The 25,022-nt window shown below is 44.0% G+C and overlaps 1 protein-coding gene across 2 annotated transcripts in view; it reads right to left on the bottom strand.

Annotated features, from left to right (window-relative positions):
* The window catches only part of SLC26A7 (solute carrier family 26 member 7), a 113,152-nt gene that overhangs the window by 16,431 nt on the left and 71,699 nt on the right, over window positions 1-25,022 (bottom strand). For both annotated transcript variants that reach the window (XM_054985706.1, XM_054985707.1), the window contains 6 exons: window positions 24,570-24,683; window positions 12,982-13,059; window positions 10,988-11,083; window positions 3,789-3,895; window positions 2,906-2,972; window positions 1,867-2,007 (listed from right to left, as the gene is read on the bottom strand). In XM_054985706.1, coding sequence (XP_054841681.1) covers window positions 1,867-2,007; window positions 2,906-2,972; window positions 3,789-3,895; window positions 10,988-11,083; window positions 12,982-13,059; window positions 24,570-24,683 — 603 coding nt within the window. The remainder of the gene's footprint in view (window positions 1-1,866; window positions 2,008-2,905; window positions 2,973-3,788; window positions 3,896-10,987; window positions 11,084-12,981; window positions 13,060-24,569; window positions 24,684-25,022) is intronic.

Below are 25,022 nucleotides of genomic sequence, written 5' to 3'. Positions count from 1 at the left end.
AACCCTAGTGTGACACTCTAACTGCTACACTACCCTGACTCCTCCTCGTCATTGCAGCAAAGAAAAATTGGAGGGCCTGGCTCCAATACACCCAGCTCAGTGTAACCATTTCCTCTACAACAGTGGTTCATTCTTCTCAGGAGGAAAACCTGGGAGTGTCTTTCGAGCCAGGGCGCTGACTCAGTTAACCTATAGGTAAGAAATATAGGCTGATAAGATCCTTTCTAGAGGGCATACCTCTATTCTGGGATTATTATTTTTTACATCAAGAATTGTTTCAACGGTGACACTCAGATTACTACATTTTTTACTGTTTGTTGTTAAAACTTTAAAAAGAAAACCCAGAACCACCTGATTTTTTTAAAAAAATTACTTGCGACAGAAACAAAAAGGGGAGGGTTAATTATTTTTAATCTTGCCCGCAGCACTGTTAAACTCCCAGGACAAAAGGACTCCTAAAACCAAACATCATGTTTTAGTCCAAAAAGAATACAGTGATGGTGAACGTTCCCACATATGGACAGATAGGTTCAGTTTTGCCCCTGGTTTCTTGTTCAGATTCTCCTGTACCACAACAGAAAAGCATAATGTAAAAGTGCAACAACATGTTTAACTGTCTCATTATCTAGGTCATTCAAGGTCACTCCAGTCATCTTGCCTCATGTACATCTTTGCCTCTGCAGTGCTCTTAGGTCGGACCCCCTACTGGCTCACATCATAATTTGTAGAAATCTTGATTTGTTGGGTACCTCTCATTTCCTACTTGTGCTCGGCCTTGGCAAGAAACCACGTGTGTCTGTGTGTGTTCAGTATCAGAGCTACCTGGCTTTGTTTTTTGGTCCATCTTGTGTCCTGGATCCAATCACTGGCATCTGGATTCCCTGACTCAAAAGAACTTACTGTTTTCTTCAACCTGTGCCAAAGTTGTTAATCTGGACCATTTCCATAGTCTCAAAGTCTAATTTCCAAAGGAGCTGAGCAATCATATAATCAAGGATTTTGTTTAGAATGATGGATGATCAGCTGTCCCAACAAATCAAGCCCTTGCTTCCGTAACCTAATCTAACCAAAGTCTATAAAAGGATGCTGCCACTGCAGCAATGGGATTTGGGCTGTCTTGCCAAATCACACAGTCTTGCTAAGCATGGGGGGATAAATATTGTTTAGTGTTCTCCATTCCCATGGGCCATTGGAAGTTTAATAGTAGCTTTACAAAATCAAAACACAAAATTGTGTTTTAAAAAATCAACCGCTTTATTAAAAGCTTGGGTGAACAGAAATGTTTGGGCCTGGCACCTGAAAGAAAGCAATGTAGGCACCAAGTGAGCCTTAAGGGAAGGGAATTCTGCAAGCGAGGTGCCACTACTGAAAAGCCCTGCCTCTGGTTGCCATCTACTACACTTTTGAAGGCAGGGGCACAAAAGTAGAGCTTGTAAGGCAGATCTTAACTGATGGGCTAGACAATATGGGAGGAGATGGCCCTTCAAGTATCCTGGCCTCAAGCCACATAGGGCTTTAGAGGTAAGAATCAGCATTTTGAATTTTCCCCAGAAACAAATGAGCAGCCAGGGCAGACCTCCTAGCATGGGAGTGATACTACCCCTGTAACCTGCCCCTGACAATAGCCTGGCTGCTGCATCTTGGATACATTTTTGGACTCGATATGACAGAGATCAAATCTGAGACGTCATTTACAGAAAGTGTGTCTTCTACTCCTGAGCCACAGTCTCTTCCCAATTAGGTTTAAAAAATTGCTGTACTGTAAAATCAAAAATACCGTTTCCAATTTGTCCCATAATGGAGAGCTATAAAATCCTAGGACAATATATACAATCAAGAATCACAAGGTTATTAAGCATGTTGTACCTTGTTTGTATCTTCGGAGAACTGCTGGGCACCTGTGCTCTCTTTCTGGATTATTTCTAATAGGTCAGTATGAAACTTCTTAGCATTCAGAAAAACGAGTGGGTTGTTTACTGACATTATTTTTACAAATTGCCAAGATTCCTTCGGGATGTAAAAAAAGAAGAAGAAGAGTTTGGGATATAATAGTGCTTTTTAAAACAACCAAACATAGCACTGTTCATGGAATTTCCATATTCCTGTGGTATCAGGCCTAATTTTATAGACTTATGCCACAGACCCCACAGAGTTATATGAGAGGAAGGATTCAACTGTTGCTATGCAGGCCACAGCAAACTTTGTCTGAGGCACTGGATACTCTTGAGCTAGGGTTGCCAACTCCAGCTTGGGAGATTTGGGAGTGTACAGGGGGTTGAGTTTGGGGAGGAGAAGGAGCTCATCAGGTGTGAGATTCCATAAGTCCACCCTCCAAAGCTGCCATTTCCTCCAGGGGAACTGATCTCTGTAGTCTGGAGATCATTTGTAATTCCAGGAGAACTCCAGGCCCAACCTGGAGGATGGCAGCCCCATCTCAGGCAGTTTCATCCTATCTAAAATATATTGCATGGTATGTCTCTGAATGTGTAGGGGAGTTCATCTTTATAACAAATATGGAATTTCCATTGGGTTAGATAAGAGGTATCAAACTATTCTTTACCCACCCATATGCTAGCACATATGCTCTGGAGGATGCAAATGGACACATGGACCTCTATCCACTGGTCAGCATTATCTACTCTGGCAGGAAATGGCTTTCTAGGGTCTCAGGTAGAAGTCTTTCACATCACCTGCTATCCGATGCCTTGGACTGGAGATGCCAGGGACTGAACCTGATACCTTCTGTGTTCAAAGCAGATTCTCTACCACTGAGCCACATCCCCTCTCTCTTAATGATCACGTGCCCACAATGGACAAATGGAGACGGAGAGAAGAACAGGAAATCTCCTTAAGCTGGAAATAAACTTTCTGTTGATACAGCAGAGCATAAAAATTTTGAGCTTACAGAATCTGCTTCTGGCTTGAACCTGCATTCCGCTTCTTTAATCTGTTTCAGATTTAGTGTTGTGGCTCTAGAACAGACAGATGAAAGCAGCAAATATAACACCATGTACCTTGCAAGCTAAAAAAACCTTTCAAAAATTAAACCATCTTCCTCAGATGCTCCAGTTTCTATGCATTATTAACTTGAAGACACACAAATGAACATTCAAAATTGTAATTATCCTAAGACTGCACCCACCTTAACCCTAAGTTCCAGAGTGCTTGTTTAATTCTCCTTGCTAATCGCGGGAGATGGAGCTTCTTTAGTGGGAGTTTTATGTGTATTTTGGAAATAGCATGTCCCCACCCCCAGGAAGTTATTACCATCAACCCACTGTTAACTGTAAAAAACATTTACCCTTGAATTCAGTTAGAAGAGGTTCTCATTGCGGTTTCCACATTCCTGATCTTGAGCTCCACGGTGCAAGCAGTCTCACTGACTCAAGTTTCATTCATTGAAAAGGCAGGTGCATCCCTTCAAACACCCTCCCCACACACCAACAAGGAATGCACTAAGGTCGCCAACCTGAGTTTGGGAAATTCCTGAAGATTTGGTGGGTGGGACCTGGAGTGGCTGAAGTTTATGGAGGGACCTCAGCAGGGTATAATGCCATAGAGCCCACCCTCCAAAGCAGTCATTTCCTCCAGGGGAACTCTGATCTTGGTCGTATGGAGATCGGTTGTAATTCCAGGAAATCCCCGGGCCCCACCTGGAGGTTGGGAACCCTATTATATGCAAATTGCTCATCCTCCTTGCCGCCTCTCCTGCAGCTCAACTGGATAGTACAGAAAGCCACCCAAGTATAAAATGATTGGCTGCCAGAGCTAGTGTTTAAATGCCTCACCTTGGAAAACGAAAAACCAAAACAAGGATAGTGCAGATAACACCGTATAGCAATCCCACATTAGCAGCAAAGCAAACTGTAAACACGTAAGTGCTAACCCATATGCTCTGTAGGAAACAAACAACAACAAAAAAGCAATTAATAAAAAAAATCCTCTCTCTATTCATGGTCCTATTATCCATACCATTAAAATTAATATTTTTAACCAATGTATGTAAAATCCATCCAGTAGGTTCACAAATTTGTTCAGAATAATCACAAGTTAAGCCCAAAATTGTCCAGTGAGTTTCATGAATGAAATTTGAGTCCAAACCCATTGTGACATCTCTCACCCCACCAGAAATTAATCTAGGTTAAAACAGGAATGGGCAAATTATCAGCAGTAGGAGTTCTTCATCCAGCCTTTGATCTTATAATAATATGTTGATCTTATAATATGTTGAGAGACACAGAAAAGTTAACAAGCAAGCAGTGAGAACCTTTATACGTACTGAAATGTAGTCAAATGATCTAAAATGGCCCCCTACATTGCTTTAAAAAATTCCTAAAGTGAAACAGCGCAGCACTAAATAGAGTCACACCTTTCTAACGCTATTGAAGTCAATGGATTTAGAAAGGTGTAACTTTGCTTACCCTGACTTTGATAGCTCAGGCTAGCTCCATCGCATTGGAACCTAAGCAGGGTCAACCCTGGTCAGTAATTGGATGGGAGACCACCAAGGAAGTTCAGTGTCCCTATACAGAGGCAGCAATGGCAAACCACCTCTGTTGGTCTCTTGCCTTGAAAGCCGAATGAGGTCACCGTAAGCCACGTGCAACTTGATGGCCAAAACCCTCAAAAACCTTTGTTTAGGATTTGTTTAGGAGCAGTGGAGGGGAAAAGAAGCATTGTTTACTTTGAAGCTAAAATGGTTTGAATAAGTGTTCATTATTGACACAGTTAGATAATTACTGATGACTGAACATGGGTTTATCATTTCTTGAGCATTTATGGACTACCATAAATGATCCTATGCCAAAGCAGCCTTTGGGCCAAAAACATTTGCCAACCCAGGGGATTCGAGTGTTGTTGGAAGTCAACAAAGAAAAGGGGGAGGGGAGGGGTGGGGTATATATCTATGTAGAAGGGTTAATTTGGATAAGTTTAATTTATTAATTAATTATGGTATATTGCCTCATCCAATAAAAATTATTTTAAAAAAACAACATTTGCCAACCCTTGGTCTAAAATCTATGCACCATATAAAGACCATCCTAACAGGGAAAAGCTCTGCATTTCAGAACCATGTGTTTTATGTGCAGGCATTCTGGCTTCACAGAAAGTGACCTCCCTACAAGCAATGCTGGCTGCAATGCGAAGTCCCGTGCCATTTTCACACTTGGACAATGTTTTGCTCCAGAATGTTCAAGTATCAAAGAAAAAAACATAGTAAAATATAAAGGTTTCCTTTTACAAATTTGAAATTAAAATGGGATTGATTTTTGCAGAAACCTTCAGCTGTTTTTTCATTTTCCTGAATTTCATACTCTTGCTTATTATTTCTAAGCACAGAGCTGTGCTGCAGTTTGCTTCCTCCTAAAGCCAAGATTCAAATTACGTTGAGAATACTGAATAAAAAATTAAATCCAAACAAGAATATATACATATTTGTGCAGGAACAAAACAGAAACTAAAGGACTCAGACCTGATAGGTTGCTTTAGAAAAAGGAACAAGATTTCGTCTCAAGCACATGCTGGTTATAATGAAACCAGAATAATGGAAATTATCCTCAAATGACTAATTGGTACCTGGCTGAAGTGATTTGATTATTTCAAAGCAGATGAGTTCCTACATAAATCATACTACAATTCATGTGCTTCAGAATGAATGAGTCAAACATCTCATCTGGAGAGGCGATTTCTTTGCAAGAGCACTGAAGCATACGGCCCAGCCAAACGGCTTGCTCAGCATGTCCTTTTGAAAAGGATGGCATCAAAACCAAGGATAAGGCAAAAACAGAACAAAAGAGAGGGGAAATCCCTTATAAAAATCTTGTACAGCAAGAAACAATGCCCGCATTTGCGATGATAACTATGGATTTTTACCATCCGCACAAACCAAGTCTTCTCCTAGCAATGGATGCTGCACCAGAGCTTTTCTCAGCTACTGAGAGCACAATGGCTTGGAGTCTCCCGGAGATTCTTTGGGAGGAAGGGGCACACGATTTTGGTTGATTCCCCCCTCCTGCTGCAGAACTCCAACTCCCCCTAATGCTGATCCTGGGGAGTCCCATGTCCCCAGGAACAGTATTTAGGGTGTTATTTGGGGCTGCGGTGAGAGGAAGAGGTGAGAAAGTCATGCTTTATGGATGGAAGTTCCTTCTGTCTATGGAAATTCCCCAACCCAGGAGTCAAAATCTAGACCCTGGAGCTTATGAACAGACCCCTCACATGTTCAGAAATGTCCACATTTCTGTAGTGGCTACTAGCCAGTTGCTAAAATGGGTAGGTGGACAGATAGTGCTGTAAGCTACTGTAGCAGAGAGGTTAAGTGGCTGGGCGGCGAATCAGCACTCTACTAGTCTGACTCCCACTACTGAAATGGACTCTGCAAGTGGCCTTGTGTAAGCTACTTCTCTCAGCCCCAACTCCCTATCTGTATTGTGGGGACCACACTGTCTTTGTTCACTACACTGAGTGTGGCATTAATCTGCCCAGAAGGATGGTATATAAGCACACTTGTTGTTGTTACTATAGTGCGGGCAGTAGCAATGGTTGTAAAATGGCTCTCCAACTGGCTTTATCAATTGTCAGTGCTGATATCTGCTACAGATAACTGGAGGCTTTCCTACATATGGGGATGGTCCACCGTCCACATGCTCCTGTATGAGCAGCAAGTTCTTCGAATGGAACAATGTGACATTTTTGCGTACAAGTGATATTTTCTGTAACAAAGAAAGATATTTAACTATTTCTCTTTACTTATTTCAATAGGTTTTTTTATATGTATGTTTGATGCTCTTCCACTGACGTTGTTATCCAAACAGTCAACACAGAGTGGATTGAAAGGACAGAACCAACATTGACTCCAAGCAAGATGCTGAGTGTTAAAAGGAACCTCCTTTGGCAATGTGACATCTTTATTTCAATTATAATCAAGGCACAAATGTCTGGTTTGGGCTGGCCAAAACAATCATATCTTAACCTGCCAGTCACCCTTCCAGAAGTTTACTATGGCCTTCATTCAGATCTTTTGTTAATCAGTTTGGGCAACATTCCAACTTAAAAAAAAAAGTTCATGAGAACAATAACAAGTTTCAGCAAGGAAAGTGAAGAAATAGAAACAGTGCTTAGGTAGCGTGTTTTTAGGATGGCAGGGGTAGAGAGATAGATTACTTGTTGGCCTTGGCCATCATCGCCATCATAATGATCATTATCATATCACTAAGGAAACAAGTCTACCTGTTACACAGGTTCCTGTACCACACGCTTGCCAAATAAGGATCAGATGTGTCACAAGAAGTAATTTCCTTGTCATGAATACACTCTGATGATCTAGCTGCTAGCTGCAATGCAGACAAGATAGGAGAAATGCTAATACACCATCTGGCCTACATTTGGACTGCTTTGAACCAATTACAATGACAGACCTTAACAGGATCCTGGCATCTATGAAAGCCACTACTTGTGTGCTCGATCTTTGCCCATCTTGGCTGTTAAAATCAAGGAAAGATCACATAAGTGAACCACTGAGATCTATTATAAATCAATAGCTAACACAGGGCTCCTTCCCCCAGCCACTCAAACAGGCAGTTATTGTCCACTAATTAAAAGACCATCCCTAGACAAAACTGATGTGGCCCATTATCACCAGTCTCTAATCTGCCCTTTTTGGGTAAAGTGATTGAGAGAGCAGTAGTTCTTCTTGGAAAATTTTAGTGCTCTAGACCCTTTCCAGTCTGGATTCAGGCCATGGCATGGGACAGGGAAAGCACTAGTAGTGTTAGTGGATGATCTCCATCTGAATATAGGAGCCTCCTTATTGCTCCTCCTGGATCTGTCTGCATCCTTTGACACAGTAGACCATGCCATCCTGTTGAGGCATTTAGAAATAGAAGTGGGCATCAAAGGATTGCCCTGGACTAGTTTAAATTGTTTCTCATGGAACGGACTCAAAGGGTTGCCATCGGAGATTAACGATCTCCAGAATAGGAACTATCTTGTAGGGTTCCATAGGATGCAATCTTATTTCCTATGTTATTCAACCTCTAAGTAAAGCCTTTAGGAGAACTCATTCGCAGCGATGGAGTTGGATGTCATCAATATGCAGATGACACCCAACTCTATATCTCGCTATCCAGGTCCCTGCAGAATGCAGTAGAAACCTTAGATTGCTGCCTGACAGCTGTGATGAAATTGCTGAAAAATAATAAATTGAAATTGAACCCAGACAAGACTGAAGAGATGCTTGTTGGGAAGGCAGAGATCAGAGTTCGTCTGACCCTTGTAGATTCGGTTAAGAGCCTAGGGGTTATACTGGATCCAGCACTACTACTAGAAAAACAAGTTAAGGCAGCCACGAAAAATGCTTACTACAATCTCACTCTAGCCTGGAAGACGGCTTCTTACCTCAACACAGCTGACCTGGCCACCTGGATCCATGCTGTGGTAACATCAAAACTTGACTATTGTAATGCATTATACACTGATCTCCCATCTAAGTTAACTAGGAGGCTCCAATTAGTGCAAAATGCTGCAGCTCAACTGTTAGCAGGAGCGAGTAGAAGCATGAACATCACTCCCATCCTACAGTCACTCCATTGGCTACCTATCAGTTTAATTCAAAGTATTGGTTATTACATACAAAACTCTTCACGGCCTTGGCCCAGCATACCTACGGAACCACCTCCCTCTCTATGTTCCTCCACAGCAGCTTCGCTCATCTGAACAGGGTTTCTTGCAGGTGCCAGCCTGCACATGGGTGAAATCAACAGCAGCCCATACACGGGTTTTCTCTGTAGTGGCCCCTACCCTGTGGAACGGCCTGCCTGGGGAGGTCAGGAGAGCCCCCACTCTCCTGGCTTTCCGCAAACGATGCAAAACCGAAGTATTCAAAAAAGCTTTTTTACTCAGATAGGAGGGAAGTATTGTAGAGAGGGGGTCTCAGATGTTTCACTAATGAGTTATGGACCATACACTTCACCACTACGTTGCCTTGCATATTATCTGTTGCTTTGAATATGTACTCCTCTATACTACCTGTGCTTCATATCAACTAATGTCAGTCCTAGAATGGATTATGTTCTGTTTCACAATTCTTCAACTCTGTATTGGATCTTTGCTAATGCTATGTCTTTGTAAAATCCTATGACATTGTTTATGGAAATGTCCTTGACACTGATGGTACTAATCTCACACTATGTAATCTGGCTTGAGTCTCAGTAAGAAAGGCAGACTACAAATGACACAAATAAATAAATAAATAAATAAATACATACATACATACATACATACATACATACATACATACATACATACATACATACACACATACATACATACATACATACTTGGTTTGGATCCTGCTAACCAGCTGTGTTAGAGTAATCCCAGGGACTGGGTGGTTTAGAGAGGAATGCTAAGCAAGTTTCTTCAGAATCCTACTCAGTTCTGTTCAGTTGGGCTTACTCTCAGGAAAGTGTTCTTAGAATTTAACTATTAGCCAAGCAGAAGCAGAGTCACATGAATAGAAGTTAGCATAGAAGGTGAGTCTGTTCAGCTGGGGAGCTAGATAAGAGCTGCCTGGCTATTATTGCCACGTATAAGGCAATTTGAAAATGATGTATGTAAAAGTTAATCAGTAAAAGGGGAGAATCAAATTTAGGATAACTGGTGTTATAGTTGAAGAGCAAGACCAGGTCCAATAGCACCTTAAAGACCAACTAGATTTCCAAAGTACGAGCTTTTGAGAGTCAGGGCTATGCCTTTCAAGCTACTTTGTAGCCTGGATTCTGCATTGTCCCCTTTGTTGGCACTGAATTCTTTTTGCAAGAGCACTGGAAGAATCCACTCATTTGGATGATTGGACACGTTAGCCTTGGCCCACCACAAAGTTTTTGCAAGCAAGGACCAATTGTTTAACTGAGCAAAGTTCCGTCCACTATTTTACCTATTTGTTTAAATATGTTAATCTTTGTTTTATTGTTCTGTATGGTACAGAGTTTTGGGTGAAAGAAATTCTGTTTTGTATTAATTTGTCTTGCACGTTCTGTTCCTGATTAAATATCATAGAGCCCACACATGCAATGGTTATACTAGTAATAGTGTTTTTCTCCAGGCTAAGCCTTCCCTTGGGACAAGAGAATAATGACATTAATGAACGTAAAAAGCGAATAATGTATAAACACCTCCACCTGCCAGATGGATGAAAGTAACAATCATGTCCTTGTTTACCTGAGACAAACCCTTTATGGTGTTCCTTAATTACCAAAAAGGAACACAATAGATTATTTTGAAATGTTTTTAATAGATCTTTTAATTCAATAGTCTTGGCAAGAAAATTATTAATTTCTAATATGCTGTAGAGATGGCTTTGAGAATCCTTGTGATCCAAAGTCAACATTAATCAGAGCCAGTTTGGTGTAGTGGTTAAGAGCATGGGACTCTAATCTGTAGAACCGGGTTTGATTCCCCAGTCCTCCATTTGAAGCCAGCTGGGTGACGCTGGGTCAGTCACAGCTCTCCAGAGCTCTCTCAGCCCCACCCACCTCACAGGGTGTTTTGTTGTATGGATAATAATAACATACTTTGTAAACTGCTCTAAGCAGGCTTTAAGTTGTCCTGAAGGGCGATATATAAATCCAATGTTGTTGTTGTTAATCACAGTCACATTTCTTGGGCAGTTCATAACCATTCAGGTTTAACTAGGTTTGTCTTCTTCAGAAATTGTGTGCCATTCCTAACCTCTTAAATTCTTTAGAAAATTCAGATGCCATGGACTAATTTTATTAGGATGCCAATCCAAACTGCTGCCAGCATGGCAAATTTCTTCTGAAGAAGAAATAAAGTGTTACTCATTGAAACCAGGGCATTAGACCCAGGAAAAATCTCCTTTTCTTTAGCTGCCCCAAAGGGAAGACAGTGTGTGGAAATGGAAGGCCGTTATCCCACCCATTAAGAGCTCCATTCAAGAAACTCTCCCTAGGTTAATTTCACTTACCCAATCTATCTTATCCACATTCCAATACTTTTTTAAGTCCCTGAACTGCACCAGCATCCCCTTCAGCCCCACAACAATGATGCTTGCTAGGACACACTGCAAGGAAAAGAAATATTTGTTAGAATATTTGTCCAAAAAGCATAGGAAAATATTTCAAAAAAGGAGTTTGCAAGTTCTCAAGCATTGTGCAGGCACTTTTCCGCCATAGCTATCAATGCCAGCAAAAGCAAATAATGCTAACTCCAGAAAACTAGCAAGTGACTGTCTTAGACTGTGGCATAACTACTGATGCAATGCACAATATAACTTGATGACAGCAAGAGGGCAGATGCCAGATGCACTCAGAGGGAAAATCAGTGAAAAACAGGATAACAAGTAAGCTACAACTGGCTTTTCTGCTAATGAAAAACAAAGCAGGACCCCCTGTTCTTTTGCTACCCAATAAACTATGCTTAAAATCATGGTACCTACATGGACAAAAGCCATGTGGGATGGGGGCAGAATTAAGGAGGGGAATTAGGCAAGATTGAATGAAAAAACTGGCTGGATCCAACCCATTGCCCCCAATTTACTCCCACTCCCATGTCTCATCTCTCAAACGTCATTCCTTGACTAGAATTGTACAGTACAGATGTTTTCCACCCCCCAAAAAAATCTGTGCCTACAATTACAGCCTCATGCTTAGTTCTGTGCAACAGTTCCATGAGGTTTTCAGGGCTATCATCAACAGAAGTTGGCCTGTGCTGCTAATTCTCTAACATCAGTCCCTTAAGTTTACATTGTCTAAAGGCACATATCAACAGTACCTTACCATGTTCTCATTTCAGACCTTCAGCACTAATGTGGACATGAATGAAGGGTTTGGGGAGAGAACTAAATGTGCCTTTTCCATCAACAACCATGCATCAATACTAACAGCAATATCCTAAGTAGAGTTATTCCAGTCTAAACCCATTGACTTCAACGGGCTTAGAATGGAGTAATTTTGCTTAGGATTTTACTGTAAGTTGGAAACCAACAATTTGCATTACATAGTAAACTCTTATAGGCAGGTCATTGCTCTATCTAACCTAGTAGTGTCTTCTTGGACTGGCAGCTGCTCTCCGCTCTCCTAGGTCTCCTGTAGAGATCTGCTATCAGAGATATTTTAAGCGGAGATGCTGGGGCTCTGCCTTGGAATTTATGTTCGCAAAGCATGTGCTCTGCCACGGAATTATGGTCATTCCCCATCCAACCTTTCTGATCCACCAATACTTGTTTTCTAAAGGTATGTAATCAGTGCCCCCCAAACAAGCTTCTGAAAACATGGGGAAATATTTGTGACTCTCATTCAGTCCAGTCCTGGGCAGTGCTCAGCTCTAGATATTGCAGGACAAGCAGATGCTTGTGCCATGACTGCTGAATCGGTCTAGACAACAGGGAAAGACGGCCTTTGCTATGTAAGTAAACAGCAATTACTTTAAAGACAAGGCCATTGTTGTGGCCTTTAGGGTTCAGCAGTGTAAGAAATGGGTTTATTTATGTCAGGTACAAAATTTATTCCATGCCTCACATGGTTGCCCCTGATTCATGCTTCTCTTCTCTACTTTGATTGTCCCCCTGAATCCCCTTGCAGCATCCTTTCTCCACCCAAGGGATCTTTCCAAGGGTATGACCTATACCCTTCTGCTGATACTGGACGCCCTGGCTGCAATCTTATGCCTGTTTGCAAAATTATATACTAGGAACAAAGATTCTAAACTTCTGCAATAAGTTCCATATAAAACAGGCAAACCAGTTCAGATCCAACCAAAATAGAAAGAAAACATTTCTTTTGTATTTGTTCCTGGCATGTGAAAATGGTGTGTTCTCTCCCTTTCCTAACAGCATTGCTCGCATTAATAAACATGGATTCCTAATGAAAGGTGGGGCAGTTATTTTTTTTTTAAGAAAAGAAAGCTTAGTTTAAAGAAATATGAAATGCAAATAATCATAATTTTGGAAAAGAACCGTACCATAGGGAGCCAGTATAGCATGGGTCCTATTGCATAGATGACCACAACCACCAATATGCATGATATTAGACAAGCCACCTAAAAAACAATCAGAAAGGAAAAGCACAAATAAGCATGTTATTGAAATTCTGAAGCCTGTCTAAAATGAGATGAAAGCTCTTGGTTTGTCAAAGTTGCTGAGCATAACAAAACACGGCAGACACATAAAAATTCAAGGAGCCAGGCAGAGGGATTTTGGCTCTCACATCATCTGTGGATTGGAAGCCTCTGAGGATAATTTAATATTTGACCTGTGGTGGGTTCCATCAGCCCACCAGAAGAGCAAATCCATGGATCAAATGCCAATATAAAAAGGTTTAATTTTTGATCTCAGATAGGGAGGCAGAAACCACTGAAGAGCAGCAAATGAACTGGGTAATATTTGTTTAAACGACAATGCTTGCTAGCCCTGTACTTGCATTTATACAATGGGAGCAATCCCAAGGAAGTTACCAAGATCTCCAAGGTCTCACTGAAGTGAGACTAGCGGAGGCACAATATGCCACATACAATGTATAAAACAAAAGCTGGATAGCTGCTTTACTCAGCAATTTGAAGAGGGGGTTGGAACAGAGAAGTGTCAGGTGGGAGGACACCCCACTCCCCAAATCCAAATCCCCCTTCCAAATTGCTTAATCCAAGAAAAAACATCTGTGGTCCTTTTATTTCAAGCTTTTTCATGAAACGTGGTGTTAGACCCTTTTAAACCCAATCTTAAGAGTTCTTATTTAGGAAGAAATACTGAGTAGCATTCTTCCAAGCAAGTATGTTTAGGACTGCTATCTCTATATGAGTTCACACTTCATTTTTTTAAAAAAAACTCAGATTCTAGTTTTACTGCCCTGCCTAGAGACAACTGGTGCCTTTTGTGGTGCCTCTGTGTTGTCTTTGAGCACCTAATGGAAGAGCTGCATGCTAGGGGAGATGCATGGCTACTATCAGCAAGAGCAAATATGCATCTCCTATTTCTTTCGTGGGGGGAGGATCGTGGGACATGACATTATAGCTACCTATGTTCTCAGCCAGCCAACAAAGAGGAGAGAAGGTAGACATGATGACATCATGTCATTCATTCTCTTTTACTACTCATTCGCAAGGGAGAGTGGAAGAAGTGTGTTCTCCACAGCAGCTACATGTCTTTTATAACATGGACTTTTGTTCTTCCTCTTTATCAAGCCAGGAGTTGTTGGAATGTGAGAAAGTGTCATTCTGTGTGTGCATGTGTGTTTAAGTTTAAATTTAACACTCTGACCCAGTTCTTATTTGCACAGGACCAACACGATTCTTACTTATGTTGAATTTATTACTTTCAGAAATTGACTGGTTGTTCTCTTCAGATCATCCTGTCCTTGAGAACAGTTTTCTGTCATTGCTTCGTTCTCTTTTCTTTATGACAGTCTCCTATTGATTCAAGTTGTAGAAGGTTGAAAAGGATTGTCTGGGCTATTAACCAGTTTTGGTTGTCAAGACAGAGGGCTCAAGTTTGCCATGTTTTTGTACTCTTTGGGTATATGTAGCCTCTGAAATTACACCACCACTATTGTTTTCTTTTCTGCAGACATTGCCCATTATAGGTAGCTACAGTGGCTGACCATATCACATAAATCCCAAGGCTGTCAGTGGTAAATTCTAAAGGGCCATTTCTTCCTTTTTAATCAGAATTATGCAGAACTGAAGCCAGAAGAAGACACCAGATGCTTGAGTCTACAGACACTTCTAGGAGGCTTCTTAGAAAAAATTTGCAACTTTCAAGTCCTATAGCACCGTGAAGACCAATTAGACTTTCAGGAATCTTTAAGGTGGGACTTTAAGGTGCTCCTGAACCAAAACTAGCTCCTCTACTGCAGAACTTGGGAAATATCTGAAGAAAGGCAAGTACTTTTTATCCCATTTCTCATTTCAGAAAGTCAGTTATGCATACTATGCAGTTTTTCTCTGCCAGTCAACAAAGCCAACAGGGACAATTCAAACAACATCCTGAATTGTCCTGATCACAATATAGAGATCAGAGGTGCAGAAATGTTGCATTCAGTACCCCAATTTAAACTTGCAGCATGGCAATTCTGATTTACCCTCACAGTAGAACGAGGGAATATATTTCTCAAATATATGGGATTCACCTGTTTTGAAAAGCTACCCAAAACTAGATGAGTCTTCACAATCACTATTGCAAGTCGTCAGGTGATGCAAAACAAACATTGCAATTTGGGAGGGGGAAAGAAATCTCACCTTTTGCTTCTCTGTGACCACACTGAGTCAGTTAATGTATCCTAACCAGCTTTCTCCAGTCCTGCCCATGCCCAGATAAGTTCAGTGACATTTATAAATGAGAACTGAAATTACTAGCTGTTGATTGGATCACACTGTTCCAAAATGTATTCTTTGAATTTGAATCCATGGTAAACATTATTGTAATGAGGAACCTACATGAGATAGCATCTGGGACTCAAAACAGTGAGCATGAAATGCAATTGAGAACAAAGGAAGTTTTGCTCCAAACACACAGAATAATACTTCTCAGATGGCTGAATTATTATTGACTCTCATCCCTTAACATATTATACTTCAGAATTATTCCTCCCAAGGACATGTTCCTCTTAATTGAATAAATTTCTGTGGTTGGAAATCAAGTATAAACAACACTGAAGTCTGTGCTGAAGGAAGTGGGTATGTCAGGCTGTACCAGAAGCAAGGACAGGGCGACATGGGGCAAGGACAATTTTAGCAATTAGCACAGATTAGCTGTGACTTATCAGAGAAGACTTTCAAAATTAAACATAGCTAGGGCACCAGCATTGTGGGGTGGAAATAGGTATACTTTTCTGAAGCCCAGCATTCCAGACAGTCCTGGCTCAAGCTCATGCCCCTTACCATCATTTACAACACAATTCTGGGGAGGGAGGAGCAAAGGGACCTCGAAACTGACTAGAAGTCATGCCAGCGTATCTCAGACTTACACCAGCATTACTTCCCCTACATCGGTGCAGCAGCCCAACACTGCTCTGCCCAGGTCCTCTGCTGGCACCCAGCCACAGCAGCCCGGCGTGGGCATAACCATGACAAAAGTCCCTGTGCCAGTGTGCTGGGGGGGGGGCACGTTAGTCAGCTCCCTAATCTGTTTCCATCTTGGGAACACCCCACCACAGCTGTGGAAAGTTGCACCACAAAAACAACAGCGTAGCCTATAGGAGCCCACTGTAGAGGAAAAGTTGACTCTCTTCCCCCCACACCTGGCCCTGTCCAAGTGACTTGTAAGAGCATAGGATGCTGACTACTGCAGGGACTGATCTGTTTATGCCCCCATGGTAGCCAAGCCCCCTCCCCTGCACCCAATCAGCTCCCTAGGCACCCTACATAACCTCTGGACAGGGCACCCATGACCCCAAGTAAGTAGGGAGACAGCTGGAGGCTCTGCCTGAGAGCTCCCTGCCGTGGGGACTTAGAGTGCAAGGCAGGAGAGGATGCTCATGGTGGTGAGGATAGAGTGCACAGGGGGAACTTTGCAAAATCCAGGGCGTGCCTCACACTCACATATGGGAGGACAGCCACATCCAGAATATTTGACTAAAAACTACCAACCAAATCCCCTTGCAGGTTACCTATCTCCTGAGTCCTGGCTTGGGGAGGGGTGAGAGTGCACCAATAGGTAAGAAGGAGCTGGGGAGGTGGCAGCCCCGGCTTGTTCATTCACACCGGCCTCTCTTCTCCCCTCACTTACGCCCCCCTCCCCAATCATCAGCCTCTGTGGTTGAAGCTCACCAGGGGTTGCAGCTGCTGCTTGTAAGCCAACATGGTCCATGCCTGCCATAGAACTAGTTAGCCAAGGAACCTTGCTTGGCACAGCTGTTTCAGGGGTAATGGCCTCAAGCAGCCCATGGCAGGGCTCTGCTCAGACCCCCTTGACCTGCCCCCCCTCAGGCAGGAGAGAGGGCGCTGCTACAGGCTGGGGTGAATGGGTACTCACGATGGTGGGTGCACTACCTATTGTCTGTCTCCCTCACAGGATCAGAGTTCCAAGCAGCCATGGGAGCAGAACAGCTAGATGCAGACAATAAGCACTGTCCCATCTGGCTGCCAGCAGCACTAGTGATGATAGAGCCACCACTGCTGCCCCCAGCCATGAACATCCTCCCCAGATGTGGCAGACCTGCCCATGGCTTGTGTGAGGCCCAGCCACTCACCACACATCTGTGTTTCCCTTTCAGGCAGGTTGTGACCCTTCAGGAAGGCTAAGGAGCATGGCTGTTCCAGCCCCCATTGATCTTTTCTGGCTGCCATCTGAGCCCTGCCCACGGAGCTGTTCTCTGGGTAGCCCGTGAGTCAACCCTGCTCCTGAGAGGGCAGCATGAGGAATGGCCCTCGTGGCTCTGACTGCTGCACAAGCAGGTACAGCTCTCTACCCAGGTAAGCCTTGATTGAATTAGGCTCCTCTTCACCAGAGGCACATCACAGCCATCTGGGCTCTGAGAAGAAGGAAAGGAAGCTGCAGCTAGAAGAGTACTCTTGGAATATACTTGGGAGGCAATGATGTTGACAGAAGGCCCCTTTCCGGTCACCTGCATAGAGTGTGCCATGTTTGTTTTCCTCCTGGAAGAGAAGGCAGACTTCACTTGTCAGAAGTGTAAGCTGGTCTGGCTTTTGGAGGAGAAGATTCAGAGTCTGGAGGAGAGGATCACAACCCTTCAGGAAATCAAGGAAGGGGAGGATTTTATTGAGAAGAGCCTGGGGGCTCTGCACAAGCATGAAGAAATACGTCCAAGAGAAGAAGGAAGAGTCGATCTCCTGTCTGAGCCTCCTCTTAGTTCTGCAGTACAAACCAGAAGATGTGGACTAAGGTGACGCTCTGGTCCATTGTAGGTCAAGAATCACTTTGAGGTGCTTGAGATGGTGATGGAGACAAGAGTGGAACCACAAAAATCTAGAGAAGGGAGTGAAGAGGGCATGGGGCCACATGGAAGTGGAAGAAAACGTGGTAGTCAGAAAAGGTGGTAGTCATCAGGGACTCTCTGCTCAGAGGTATGGAATGTCATGTGTCCAGGCCAGATCCCCTACTCTGAGAGGTGTTGCTTGCCAGGAGCCAGAATTCAGAATATTACAAGCCGACTGCCAAAACTGATCAGACCGACTGATCTGTACCCGTTTGTGCTGGTTCACATTGGAACGAGTGACATGGCCGTGAATACCATCACAAGAATTAAAGAGGACTATGAAGTTCTTGGAAGACAGTTGAAGACAATGGGGGCAGAGGTGGTATTCTCTTCTATCCTTCCTGTCAAAGGAAGAGGAATGCAAATGGAGCAGACCATACTCAAGGTGAATCGTTGGCTGAGGTGGTGGTGCCGGCAGGAGCACTTTGGGTTCTGGGACCATGGGATAAGTTTTCTTAGAGAAGGCTTCGAGCACATGATGGGCTTCACCTCTCAAGGTCAGGGAAGAAAATGTTTGGAAAGAACCTGGAGAGCTTCATCAGGAGAGCTTTAAACTGATGCCGCAAGGGGAAGGGGACGATCAACATGGCGATTTCAATGAAGAAGTGATAACAGCGGGGGCCCACCTGGGTAAGGCAGATCAAACAAAGGTACAAGGCTACAAGTACCTATATACCAATGCCCGAAGTATGGGTAATAAGAAGGAAGAGCTTGAGCTTCTCTTGCAAACAGAGGGCTAAAATATAGTAGGAATTGCTGAGACTTGGTGGGATGATTCCCATGACTGGAATGTGGTAGTGGATGGGTACGAGTTGTTCAAGAAAAACTGGAAGGATAGAAGAGGGAGCGGAGTGGCATTGTATGTGAGGAGAGGGCTTGATTGTCAGGAAGTTCTGGAGAATGTGGTTGACAACCCAGTGGAAAGTATATGGGTGGAAATAAGGGGAAGAAGGACAAAGGGTATTGTTGTTGGAGTCCGCTACAGACCACCTGACCAGGGAGAGGAAATGGATGCTGCCCTCCTTGAACAAATTGGTAGAGTATCCAGACATAAGAACCTTATAATTATGGGTGACTTCAACTTCCCTGATGTGTGCTGGGAGACAAGCTCAGCAAAGCGACAAGAATCACGCAACTTCCTGACCTGCCTGGCTGATAACTTCCTTTTTCAAATGGTGGAGGAAGCTACAAGGGGCTTGGCTGTACTAGACTTAATATTAACCAACAGGGAAGAATTGGTAGATGGGGTAAAGGTAGTGGGGACCTTAGGGGGAAGTGATCATGTCCTCCTTAAACTCCAGTTGCTGTGATGGGCCAAGAAAGTTCATAGCCAGACTCATAGGTTAGATTTTCGTAGGGCCAACTTCGATGAACTCAGAGGCTTGATGAGAGTCATTCCGTGGGGGAGTGTGCTGGAAGGGAAAGGAGCGAGTGAAGGGTTGGCCCTTCTCAAACACGAGCTTTTGCAAGCTCAAGCCCTCATTATCCCAGCAAGACGGAAACATGGTAAGGGCTCCAAGAAACCGATGTGGATGTACAGAGAGCTCCAGAATAAGCTAAGGGAGAAAAAGGAAATGTTCAGGAAATGGAGAGAAGGACAGACCTCTAAAGAGGAGTATATGAGGGTTACTAGGTACTACAGATCAGCCATCAGAGAGGCCAAAGCTCAGTATGAGCTGGGTCTGGCCAGGAGGGCTTGCTACAATAAGAAAAACTTCTACAGATACGTGAGAAGCAAATGCAAGGTAAAAAAGGCAATTGGACCGCTGTTGGGAGTACATGGAGAAACTCCGATGCAGGACAGAGAAAAAGCAGACAGGTTTAATGACTTTTTTGCCTCTTTTTTCTCCCTGAAGAACCCATCTAGAGGTGGTAGTAGACACGACACGACAGGACTCCTGGGGGGCTAGCTGACATTAACAGAGAGGTTGTGGAGAGGCATCTGGCTGCACTGGATGAATACAAATCCCCTGGGCCAGGTGGTATGCACCCAAGAGTGCTGAAAGAACTTTCTAGAGAACTTGCAGAGCCTCTGTCCATCATCTTCAAGGCCTCCTGAAGGACTGGGGATGTACCACAAGATTGGAGAAGAGTGAATGTTATCCCAATCTTTAAGAAAGGGAAGAAGGATGACCCAGGAAACTACAGGACGGTCAGTCTGACTTCTGTTGCTGGGAAGATATTAAAGCAGATTTTAAAGGGATCAATCTGTAAGCATCTGAAGGACCACTTAGTGATCTGGGGAAGTCAACATGGTTTTGTCCCCAACAGATCTTGTCACACCAACCTGGTTTCCTTCTCTGATCGAGTGATGAGCTTACTGGATCGTGGGAACTCTGTCAACGTGATTTACTTGGATTTCAGTAAAGCTTCTGATAAGGTTCTCCATGACATTCTAATGGGTAAACTGGAAGACTGTGGACTGGACTAAAGGACAGTTCAATGGATAGGGAACTGGTTAGAGGACCGCACCCAAAGAGTGGTGGTCAATGGCGTTTCATCAGATTGGAGGGAGGTGTCCAGTGGGGTGCCACAGGACTCGGTTTTAGGCCAGGTACTTTTCTATATTTTTATCAATGATCTGGATGAAGGGGTAAATGGGCTACTCATTAAATTTGCTGATGATACCAAATTGGGAGGAGTGGCAAACACCCAAGAAGATGAAGTTAAAATTCAACAAGACCTGAATACTCTGGAGAAGTGGGCGGTTGTGAACATGATGGAATTCAACATAGATAAGTACACAGTATTACATCTGGGCCACAAAAATGTGAAACACAAATACAGGATGGGGGATACACTTCTGAATAGTAGTGTATGTGAAAGAGATCTTGGGGTAAGAGTGGACTGTAAACTAAATATGAGCAGTCAGTGTGATGTGGTGACAAAAAAGGCAAACTCAGTCTTGGGTTGTATCAAAAGGGCCATTGCATCGAAATCGCAGGAGGTCATGGTCCCTCTGTATACTGCCTTGGTCAGGCTGCACCTGGAGTATTGTGCGCAGTTCTGGAGGCCTCACTTCAAAAAGGATGTGGACAAAATTGAGAAGGTGCAGAAGAGAGCAATGAGAATGATCAGGAGTCTGGAGAGTGAGCCTTACGAGGAAAGGCTAAGGGCCTTGGGAATGTTTAGTTTGGAGAAGAGGAGATTGAGGGGAGACATGATTGCTCTCTTTAAATATTTGAAAGGCTGTCATTTGGAGGAGGGCAAGGAGCTGTTCCAATTGGCAGCAGAGGATAGGACTTGAAGCAATGGGCTTAAATTACATGCAGAAAGGTACCGGCTGGATATTAGGAAAAACTTTTTCATGGTCAGAGTAGTTCAAAGGTAGAATCAGCTGCCTAAGGAGGTGGTGAGCTCCCCTTCAGTGGCAGTTTTCAAGAACAGGCTAGATGAATATTGGTCAGGGATGCTTTAGGCTCATTCAGCATTGGGCAGGGGGTTGGACTAGAAGGTCTGTATGGCCCCTTCCAACCTTGTGATTCTGTGAACATGTGTCCAGACATCCTCTTCATTTTTGGCAGTTCAGTAAAGTCTGTGTCAAACAACAACTCCCTCCCTGTCTATTTGCTTACTGTGCATGACAGTAGTCTCCCTCCACTTCCCCATAAGGCTGCCCTTTCACACATCCCACTGAATAGTCTTTGGCTCTGAGCTGGTACCGATGGGGTGGCCCTGAAGAGGCTCCAGGTGCCTCCATGCCTTTGTGTGGCTCTGCTACCAAAAGGAGGTATTCAATGGCACCTTGGAGGCTCCAATCCTGCCCAGCTTCCTTTCCCCCATCTCTCCCTCAAATTCACTGCAGGCAATGGTGTGGGATTTGGGAGTGTTGCTCATGTGTGTCTGGAGTGGGAGGAAAACACCACAAAGGACTTTCATTCACCACCAGTGCTGCTGCTGTCTGATAAGCTAGGCAGAATACCGCTTTCATCCGGGGGGGCAAGGCTGATACCAGGATGTAGGGGGTGGTGGAGCGATGTCCTAGGATCTCTGGGGCTCCTCCTCTGCAAGGCCTTACCAGTCTCCCTTTTGCTGTTTGCAGAGGCAGGGATGGAGTTCAGGAGTCAGGAGTTCAGGAGTCAGGAAGTTCAGGAGTTCAGGAAGGCAGTGGGAGGGCTTCTGGTGTCCTGGCCTCACTGACAGTCCTTTAGATGGCACTGGATTTCTAGCCACTGTGTGTGACAGAATGTTGGACTGGATGGGCCACTGGCCTGATCCAACATGGCTTTGCTTATGTTCTTATGTTCTTAGTCTTGCACTGGGGATGGGATGATGGTCTCTGGAGTAGTTTCTCTGGTCCTACAGGCCATCATTCTACTCTGGGGGCCGTCATCCTGACAACCGAGCATGGCTCTTGATGTCCACCCTGCATTTCCCTTGCATCTTTTTGATGCACTGATGTATTTCAATGGAGCCGCTGCAAGTTGATGGGCGTTTGTGGCTCTATCAAATCCAATGGTCCTTCCTGCCTCCCATTGTTTCCAATGGGCATTCTCATCATTCGTTTCAGAATCTGCCCCCCCCCCCTGCTTGCCTCTAAGGAGCTGCCTCTCCACATTCTGGGGGTGATCTTGGGTGCCAAGGGCTACAGATGTGACCCTCACTGGGCCTCACTGCCTTTCCAGTCTTACTTTTCAAGAGGGGGTGCGTGTTTCTTGGAGCTGCAGCAGTGGGGGAGTGCAAGTGAGTGGTGCTTCAGCTCCCAGCCTGACCCTTGTCAGGAATGAGGGTTGGGCCTTGTACCCCTGCTCTCTGCAGGCCAGGGGAGTAGCACTGGCAGCTGTCGACAGCAAACATGCCCTGGCCTGTAACTGGCTATATCTTTCCCTTCCACTCACGGCACTATCAACTGCAGCTGCCCTGAAATTGATGGATTCTGCCAGCATTGCCAGGACAAGTAGTGTGCATTCTCTCCTGACTGCACCTTGCTGGCTTGGCCACCAGTGCAGCTCTCCCACTGAAGTCCTTAAAGAGCGGACTGGCAGTGCCACAGTTGTGTGGGCGCGCAGCCATTGGCGGCCTGGTGGGTCTCAGGATTGCACTGCCTGTCTATTTATGGCATTTCAGATATAAAACAGAGCTTGTGTGTATGAATTCAGATGGTGTTTTGTGGAAGGGGCATTTAGATAAAAACCAGGAGAGAGGGAAGGAAGGCGGGGCGGGGGGGGGGGAGTAGTTCAATGATGACAAATGTCCAGTCATTGAAAAGTGGGTTGGAGGTGGGTGAAAATGGACAGGACAAATAAAACCAAAAGAAACTTTATGAACAATGAAAAATGGTGACTCAGAATCAGCTTCCAGAAAAAGATCTGGGTAAAAGTGGTCTCAAAAGAACCAGAAAGGAAAACAAACAAAAATAAATGAAAAGAAAGGCCAAAAAAAAAAAGTGTGTGAAAATCAGGATGTACAGAAGCAGTATGGGGTCAGACCCTACGAAAAAAATCCTGTGTGGAAAAGCCCCAGATGACAGGATGTGGTTGAAGGAACAGAAACATATATTGGAGAGCAGTTACAAAGAAATTTTGTGTTAGATCTGTTTAGGGACAGCTAGGTTGGGTAGGTAGGGTTTTTATAAACGGAGGTAGTTAGGAAAGGAAGGTATTAGTGATAGGGTTAGGTTTATTGTGTATGTTGAACTGTATGTATTTCTTAAAATAAAGTTTGTTCTTATTTATTTTATTTCATGTACTGTATGTCCTCAGTTCTTCGGTCTCATCAAAAGTTCTGCTGAAACGTGTGGTAAACGGTTTCGGGGATACTGCTCAAGCTAATCCTCCAACCTTAGTTACCAAATGAGGATTTAATTAAATGTGGATCCAGTGTGATCCTAGAGGCAATGTTGTTTGTGGGAATTAAGAGAGGCAGGGACAGATGTCACTTCAGTGCAGGAAGTGGTCACAGGGAGCTTACTTCTTTTCCATATTCTCCCATCAACATCACCAACATAGGTGAGTCGATGATATACCCTAGAGTAGCTATGAAGAATTCCTCAAGCATGCAAGCTCTGGAAGTAGGGTTGCTAAATGAGGTCCAGAATAATACCAGACCTTGAGGGGGCAGAACTTAAATTTTTAAAAAATTTGCACACATACACAGTGCACAATTCGGCCCTAGTGTAATTACATCACTACCAGAAGTGATGTCATCATGCTGACCCCACTTTGGGGTGCCTGAACTAGCCACTCTCAGGTGATGCCATGTAGTCGCAGGAGGCCAGCTGGGCAAGCAGGCAGACTGGCCACTACCACCAGCCCAGTGCAGGAGTGGGGTTGGATGGCCATTCCCAGGTGGCACCGCACAGCCACATGAGTCCAGGTGCCCAAGCTGTCTGGCCACTTCCCTGGCCACTACTCCGGCCTATTGGCAGTGCTCAGGGGTCTGGGTGGCTGAGCTGGCAAGCTGCCTGGAAGCAGGGGGGGGGGGAATATATGTGTGTGTGTGTGTATGTGAGCGTGTGTTTGTGTGGCTCCAGCTGACTGATATATGGAGAACGTTTCCCCTGGATAGTCCACAAAAATACCAGACTGTCCAGGGGAAAACTGGACACCTGTCAATCCTATCTGGAATCTAGAGTTCAATATTTCCATTACCACCCACCCTTTGAAAACATGACTAGCTTACCTGTGTTTTTGCTCCAGTGCTGTACAAAAGAGCAGTCCGCCCCATGGCTGCCGCACTTGGTATGCAAAAGAAGAATGAGGGAATCACATTGCTAAGCCCGTGAGCCAAGAACTCCTGAAAAAAAAATTAAAAAGAAGATACTCTTGTTTCTTCTGTCATGTTAACATACCTAACCAACAAAGCACTTTTCTGCATAAATTCTGTCAATGGAAACAAGGTGGCTGGCAATTAATAACAACAGGACAATAATCTTCCACCACAGCATGGCCTCTCCTATTGCTAACTTGTAAACTTCAGCAGATAAAACAAATTGGCTTATGAGAATGAAGAGAGGACAAACTGCACCTCTGTTTTGAACCATAACCAACATTTAGGATCTTTCCAGACTATTGTTCTTTTACACAATGTACAGTTGTTACACATTTGATTCAGGAAATCTGGACATCATTCCTC

Source organism: Eublepharis macularius, chromosome 7, assembly GCF_028583425.1.
Source record: "Eublepharis macularius isolate TG4126 chromosome 7, MPM_Emac_v1.0, whole genome shotgun sequence".
Lineage (NCBI taxonomy): Eukaryota > Metazoa > Chordata > Lepidosauria > Squamata > Eublepharidae > Eublepharis > Eublepharis macularius.
Note: the sequence above shows the minus strand (reverse complement) of the source record. Positions and strands in the feature narration are given on the sequence as shown.